Source organism: Entelurus aequoreus, linkage group LG07 (assembly GCF_033978785.1).
Source record: "Entelurus aequoreus isolate RoL-2023_Sb linkage group LG07, RoL_Eaeq_v1.1, whole genome shotgun sequence".
In the NCBI taxonomy this organism is placed as follows: Eukaryota; Metazoa; Chordata; class Actinopteri; order Syngnathiformes; family Syngnathidae; genus Entelurus; species Entelurus aequoreus.
In genome coordinates, this window is record NC_084737.1 from 2262752 (window position 1) to 2270251 (window position 7500).

The 7500-nt window shown below is 43.5% G+C and overlaps 1 protein-coding gene across 2 annotated transcripts in view; it reads right to left on the reverse strand.

Annotated features, from left to right (window-relative positions):
• Nucleotides 1-7500, reverse strand: part of LOC133653268 (histone deacetylase 7-like) — a 103981-nt gene that overhangs the window by 14731 nt on the left and 81750 nt on the right. For both annotated transcript variants that reach the window (XM_062052362.1, XM_062052361.1), the window contains exon 20: nucleotides 1-102. This exon is cut by the window's left edge and continues 17 nt beyond it. In XM_062052362.1, coding sequence (XP_061908346.1) covers nucleotides 1-102 — 102 coding nt within the window. The remainder of the gene's footprint in view (nucleotides 103-7500) is intronic.

Below are 7500 nucleotides of genomic sequence, written 5' to 3' on the forward strand. Positions count from 1 at the left end.
TAGCCTCCTAGAGGCGCAGGGTTGCCCTCGGCAGCGTCAAAACCTGCTGAGACCAGAACCACGTCCGGGGAAAACTCCTGGGCGATGGGCATCACCACGGTCCTGCACAACACAAACACACACACACACACACACACGACTGTAATCATGAAAAAGCCCAAATGCAGTAATGTACCATAGGTAGGGATGATGTTTGATAAGAAATTATCGAGTTCGAGTCTATTATCGAATCCTCTTATCGAACCGATTCCTTATCGAGTCCAGATAGGTTGTTGTATGTGGAAAAAAACACACAATATTTGGTTTAACAAAAGCTCACTTTTATTAATAAAATAAAAAAATAAAATCTAATAAATAAATAAATATTGACTGTTACCCACCTAAAAAAATAAAATAAAATAAATAAATATTGACTGTTGTTACCCAAAGTATATTAAGTGGGATTTTTCAGAGAAACAAATATATACAGTAACACAAAAACAACCTGTCTCTGTGATCACTATAGGTGTATAAATAATAATATAGTGTTAAATAAAATCAGTCCCTTGGGCACAAAACTGAAAATAATACAGCTCTCCAAAAAGTGCACTTCTGCTGCTATTGGAACATAATTGATTGATTGATTGAGACTTTTATTAGTAGGTTGCACAGTGAAGTACATATTCCGTACAATTGACCCCTAAATGGTAACACCCGAATAAGTTTTTCAACTTGTTTAAGTCGGGGTCCACTTAAATTGATTCATGATACAGATATATACTATCATATATACTATCATCATAATACAGTCATCACACAAGATAATCACATTGAATTATTTACATTATTTACAATCGGGTGTGGAGGGAGGGTGGGGGTGGGGTGGGGTGGGGGGGGTATGGACATCAAGTAGTGGACATAGAGAGAGAGAGAGAGAGAGAGAGAGAGAGAGAGAGAGAGAGAGAGATCAGAAGGCATAAGAAAAGGAAAAAGTATCTGCATTTGATTGTTTACATTTGATTATTATCAATCCGGGGAGGGTGTAAGTTTAGGGTTGTAGCTGCCTGGAGGTGAACTTTTATTGCGGTTTTGAAGGAGGATAGAGATGCCCTTTCTTTTATACCTGTTGGGAGTGCATTCCACATTGATGTGGCATAGAAAGAGAATGAGTTAAGACCTTTGTTAGTTCGGAATCTGGGTTTAACATGGTTAGTGGAGCTCCCCCTGGTGTTGTGGTTATGGCGGTCATTTACGTTAAGGAAGTAGTTTGACATGTACTTCGGTATCAGGGAGGTGTAGCGGATTTTATAGACTAGGCTCAGTGCAAGTTGTTTAACTCTATCCTCCACCTTAAGCCAGCCCACTTTGGAGAAGTGGGTAGGAGTGAGGTGTGATCTGGGGTGGAGGTCTAGAAGTAACCTGACTAGCTTGTTCTGGGATGTTTGGAGTTTAGATTTGAGGGTTTTGGAGGTGCTAGGGTACCAGGAGGTGGATGCGTAATCGAAAAAGGGTTGAACGAGAGTTCCCGCCAGAATCCTCAAGGTGCTTCTGTTGACCAGAGAGGAGATTCTGTAGAGAAATCTCGTTCGTTACTGTTTGTTATGATGCTTTGACATTTTTGCACTTTATTTCTTTATTGAAAGACAATTCTATGAAGAGAAAAGTTCTTTGCAAATGTGGTTACAATGCTAAAAAATGAAAAGTTAAAGTCGTAAAAGTGTTGGTCATGTGTTTGTACCCTGCTAAAATCTCTCAGTAAAGTTATTCGATGGATGATAGCTTTTGTTTTGAACTTTATTACACCTTGGAGCGCTTTTTCCCGTCCATTGTTTTCCTGCTTTCGCTATCTGCGCCTAATGACTGAGCTACGTGACGCCATTTCTTGTGATGTCCCACGGAGCATTTCTGGTCGGGACGGGATTCGAATAAAGAATCAACTCTTTTCCTTTACTATAGCGGTCTCGATAACGGGTACCGGTTCTCAAAAAGGGATTCGAGTTCGAGGACTCGGTTCTTTTCTTATCAAACAACCGGGAAAACCGGTTTCGAGTATCATCCCTAACCATAGGAGTCTTTTGATGGGGGAATAGTAAAGGCACAAGCTGATGATAGACTACTGCAACAACATAAGCTGCATGAGGCAACACCAACACATCTTTTCAAAAATACTTCTTGCTGACAACATCTGTGCTAAAAAAAAATCAACGTGCATCCAAATAAGTGGAGTTTAAAAAAAAGTCTGTCTACATAAAAACACATTTAAGAAGAATAGAATAGAATGGAATAGAGTTTTATTGTCATTATTACAGTGAACAGCTTCAAAGAACAACGGAATGGGAGCAGATCCCCTAAGGCAGTGGTCCCCAACCACCGGGCCGCACAACAAATTAAAAAATATATATATATATATATATTTTTTTTAAAATTAAAATCAACATAAAAAACACAATATATACATTATATATCAAAATAGATCAATACAGTCTGCATGGATACAGTCCGTAAGCACACATGATTGTGTTTCTTTATGAAAAAAAAAAATAAAAATTGAATTCCCCAACTGCTCAAGCGTCCTCTGCGCACGGCAAATCTATGCCACACACAAAATCAAATAAAAAATTAAAGCTGCAAGCAGCGTTGGTCGGGCCCGCATCTTTGGCTGGTGCTAGTCCTAAGTGTCCCAATACTTTTGTCCAGTGGTAGTCCTGAGTGAGACCTACATAGAGGTTTTTGTTTCATGTCTCTACGATATTCGCACTGGGAGTTAGAGGAAGTTGTGTCTGTGTTTTTTTTCCTAGGTGTTGCGGCACAGTGGTCTTTGAAGGCTCGTAAAATCAAAACCGTAGCACGAATCAAAACGCTTTCGTCGACTTTTAATCAGAAGGGTTCAATCTCTCTCCTGTAGAAGTTTGAAGCCGAAACGACAAACGCGCTCAGAGGAGATAATGTTTGATGTTTGGTGACCGGATTAAACAAAAAAATTTGATTTGAAGGAGGGATAGCAAACTTCCTGTTGATTTTTGCTGAAGGATGTCAATCTATGAAATGTAGGTCCAAGTGTGACCTACGTAGATGTTTTTGTTTCATGTCTCTAAGACGTTCCTACCGGAAGTTACAAGCAGTTTTGTCTGTGTTTTCCTCTGAGAAGCCGTTTTGTCTCTGTTTTATTCAAAAATTGCGCTAGAGCGCAATTTTGAGTTTTGGGGTTCGTTTTTCTTTTAGATCGCAATTTCCACCAGTCCCGATAAGTTTGGTGAGTTTTGAAGTATTTTAAGGGGGTGAAATTACAGCTCAAAGAGACAAAAATTAGTGTTTTTAGTACATTTTTGTCTTGAAGGGGAAATTGCCAACTTCTTGTTGGTTTTTGCCCGAGGATGTTAAATTATGAAATGTAGGTCTAAGTCAGACCTACATAAAGGTTTTTGTTTCATGTCTCTAAGACGTTCCTACCGGAAGTTACAAGCAGTTTTGTCTGTGTTTTCCTCTGAGAAGCAGTTTTGTCTCTGTTTTATTCAAAAATTGCGCTAGAGCGCAATTTTGAGTTTTGGGGTTCGGTTTTTTTTTAGATCGCAATTTCCACCAGTCCCGATAAGTTTGGTGGGTTTTGAAGTATTTTAAGGGGGTCAAATTACAGCTCAAAGAGGCAAAAATTAGTGTTTTTAGTACATTTTTGTCTTGAAGGGGAAATTGCCAACTTCCTGTTGGTTTTTGCCCGAGGATGGGATGTTAAATTATGAAATGTAGGTCTAAGTCAGACCTACATAAAGGTTTTTGTTTCATGTCTCAACGACCTTCCTAGTGGGAGTTACAGGCAGTTTGTTCAATTTGTCATCATTTTTAGCAGTTTGTCATCATTGTTCAAATATTGTAACGCTTTGAGGACGTGAATTCCATCCATCACTTTACTGAGCAAAAGTCTTTATTGTCGGCCATAAACACATCACCAAAACGTGAGTAAAAAAAATGATATCTAGCAAAAGTGGTCATTTTCTGCAGTACAAATCAGACCAAAAGTTGTTATATCAACAGCAGCCGCTCGCTCTGTCTCACTTGCGCCAACACATGCACATATGGCACTTAGCCAGTGATGCGTTTACAGCCGCACAAAAAGTGGGACAACTCCAACACCACACATAAAGTGTCATTCCAGGTCGTTAGTCTATGATTTACCAATCAAATGTGTGCTTATTCTAGTGTCATTTATTATGAATCTTCATTTATAAATATTAATCCTGAAATGCTGTTAGTATATTAAATAAATACTAATAAAAATCTGTTTTTTACAAACAGGAAGTTGCAGGAATGCACACATGATCCCCTGCTTACATCTCATTGTGCAACATGTGGATGTTTTAATGGCAACTAAATGCAATGTCTGAGGTGGGGACTTGTCCAGGGTGTACCCCGCCTTCCGCCCGAATGCAGCTGAGATAGGCTCCAGCACCCCCCGCGACCCCAAAAGGGACAAGCGGTACAAAATGGATGGATGGACTTTTTATTGTCAATATCGGCTGCTGAGTTTCATTTTTGAATGATTTCTGCTGTTGGTGTGCCTCTGGATTATTTTCATCCATCCATCCATTTTCTACTGTTTGTCCCTTTTTTGGGGGGTCGCCGGGGGTGCTGGAGCCTATCTCAGCTGCATTCGGGCGGAAGGCGGGGTACACCCTGGACAAGTCGCCACCTCATCGCGGGGCCAACACAGATAGACAACATTCACACACTAGGGACCATTTAGCGTTGCCAATCAACCTATCCCCAGGTGCACGTCTTTGGAGGTGGGAGGGGCCTATCCCCAGGTGCACGTCTTTGGAGGTGGGAGGGGCCTATCCCCAGGTGCACGTCTTTGGAGGTGGGAGGGGCCTATCCCCAGGTGCACGTCTTTGGAGGTGGGAGGGGCCTATCCCCAGGTGCACGTCTTTGGAGGTGGGAGGGGCCTATCCCCAGGTGCATGTCTTTGGAGGTGGGAGGGGCCTATCCCCAGGTGCATGTCTTTGGCGGATTATTTCAATGAAGAAAATGCGCCTCGGCTCAGAAAAGGTAGAACAACACCGTGATAGAGCATGGTATGCTGCAGTAGAACAACACCGCGATAGAGCATGGTATGCTGCAGTAGAACAACACCGTGATAGAGCATGGTATGCTGCAGTAGAACAACACCTGATAGAGCATGGTACGCTGCAGTAGAACAACACCGTGATAGAGCATGGTATGCTGCAGTAGAACAACACCGTGATAGAGCATGGTATGCTGCAGTAGAACAACACCGTGATAGAGCATGGTACGCTGCAGTAGAACAACACCGTGACAGAGCATGGTACGCTGCAGTAGAACAACACCGTGATAGAGCATGGTATGCTGCAGTAGAACAACACCGTGATAGAGCATGGTATGCTGCAGTAGAACAACACTGTGATAGAGCATGGTATGCTGCAGTAGAACAACACCGTGATGGAGCATGGTACGCTGCAGTAGAACAACACCGCGATAGAGCATGGTATGCTGCAGTAGAACAGAACAACACTGTAATAGAGCATGGTACGCTGCAGTAGAACAACACCGTGATAGAGCATGGCATGCTGCAGTACAACAACAATGTGATAGAGCATGGTACGCTGCAGTAGAACAACACCGTGACAGAGCATGGTATGCTGCAGTAGAACAACACCGCGATAGAGCATGGTAAGCTGCAGTAGAACAACACCGTGATAGAGCATGGTATGCTGCAGTAGAACAACACCGTGATAGAGCATGGTATGCTGCAGTAGAACAGAACAACACTGTAATAGAGCATGGTACGCTGCAGTAGAACAACACCGTGATAGAGCATGGTATGCTGCAGTAGAACAGAACAACACTGTAATAGAGCATGGTACGCTGCAGTACAACAACAATGTGATAGAGCATGGTACGCTGCAGTAGAACAACACCGTGATAGAGCATGGTATGCTGCAGTAGAACAACACCGCGATAAGAGCATGGTATGCTGCAGTAGAACAACACCGCGATAGAGCATGGTAAGCTGCAGTAGAACAACACCGTGATAGAGCATGGTATGCTGCAGTAGAACAACACCGTGATAGAGCATGGTATGCTGCAGTAGAACAACACCGTGACAGAGCATGGTACGCTGCAGTAGAACAACACCGCGATAGAGCATGGTACGCTGCAGTAGAACAGCACCGTGATAGAGCATGGTACGCTGCAGTAGAACAACACCGTGACAGAGCATGGTAAGCTGCAGTAGAACAACACCGTGATAGAGCATGGTATGCTGCAGTAGAACAACACCGTGATAGAGCATGGTATGCTGCAGTAGAACAGAACAACACTGTAATAGAGCATGGTACGCTGCAGTAGAACAACACCGTGATAGAGCATGGTATGCTGCAGTAGAACAGAACAACACTGTAATAGAGCATGGTACGCTGCAGTACAACAACAATGTGATAGAGCATGGTACGCTGCAGTAGAACAACACCGTGATAGAGCATGGTATGCTGCAGTAGAACAACACCGCGATAGAGCATGGTAAGCTGCAGTAGAACAACACCGTGATAGAGCATGGTATGCTGCAGTAGAACAACACCGTGATAGAGCATGGTATGCTGCAGTAGAACAACACCGTGACAGAGCATGGTACGCTGCAGTAGAACAACACCGCGATAGAGCATGGTACGCTGCAGTAGAACAGCACCGTGACAGAGCATGGTACGCTGCAGTAGAACAACAATGTGATAGAGCATGGTACGCTGCAGTAGAACAACACCGTGATAGAGCATGGTATGCTGCAGTAGAACAACACCGCGATAGAGCATGGTAAGCTGCAGTAGAACAACACCGTGACAGAGCATGGTATGCTGCAGTAGAACAACACCGTGATAGAACATGGTATGCTGCAGTAGAACAGGGCGCAAGAACATTGTATGAATGTTGGTGCTTGTGGAAAAAAAAAAAGGTTTCCATTGTACTGCAATTTTTTTTGAGGGTGGGGAACGAGAGAGAGGGGGGCGGGTGTTGTTGGCGAGCTGGAGTCAGTCGGCAAAGTTCAAAGCCAGAAGGCGCAAAGTCTGTTTCCTATTAGAGGCTGTCACTCTCCTCACGTCATGGACAACACGGAGAAGGAGGAAAACAGTCCATCTGGGATCCATTTACCTTCATTATTCTGCCCGGGGACTTTGGAGACACCCCCCCAGCCCCCATCCTGGTCTTTGTACACACACGTCAACACACGCTGCTGTCATGGCTGCACGCAGATGGACAACATGAGCTCATGGCGCGCACGCACAGATAAATCATCCATTCCTCCTCCGCCAATAAACACCAAACACGACTGAGAGGTCACCAGGAAATGGCTTCAGTGGCACGTTTTGTTTTGCAGGGGTCTTGTTAGGTTCTTACCCACCTAAGGGTGGTCATTACAATACAATCAATACAACATTAATAATATATCCATCCATCCATTTTCTACCGCTTATTCCCTTCGGGGTCGCGGGGGGCGCTGGAGCCTATCTCAGCTAC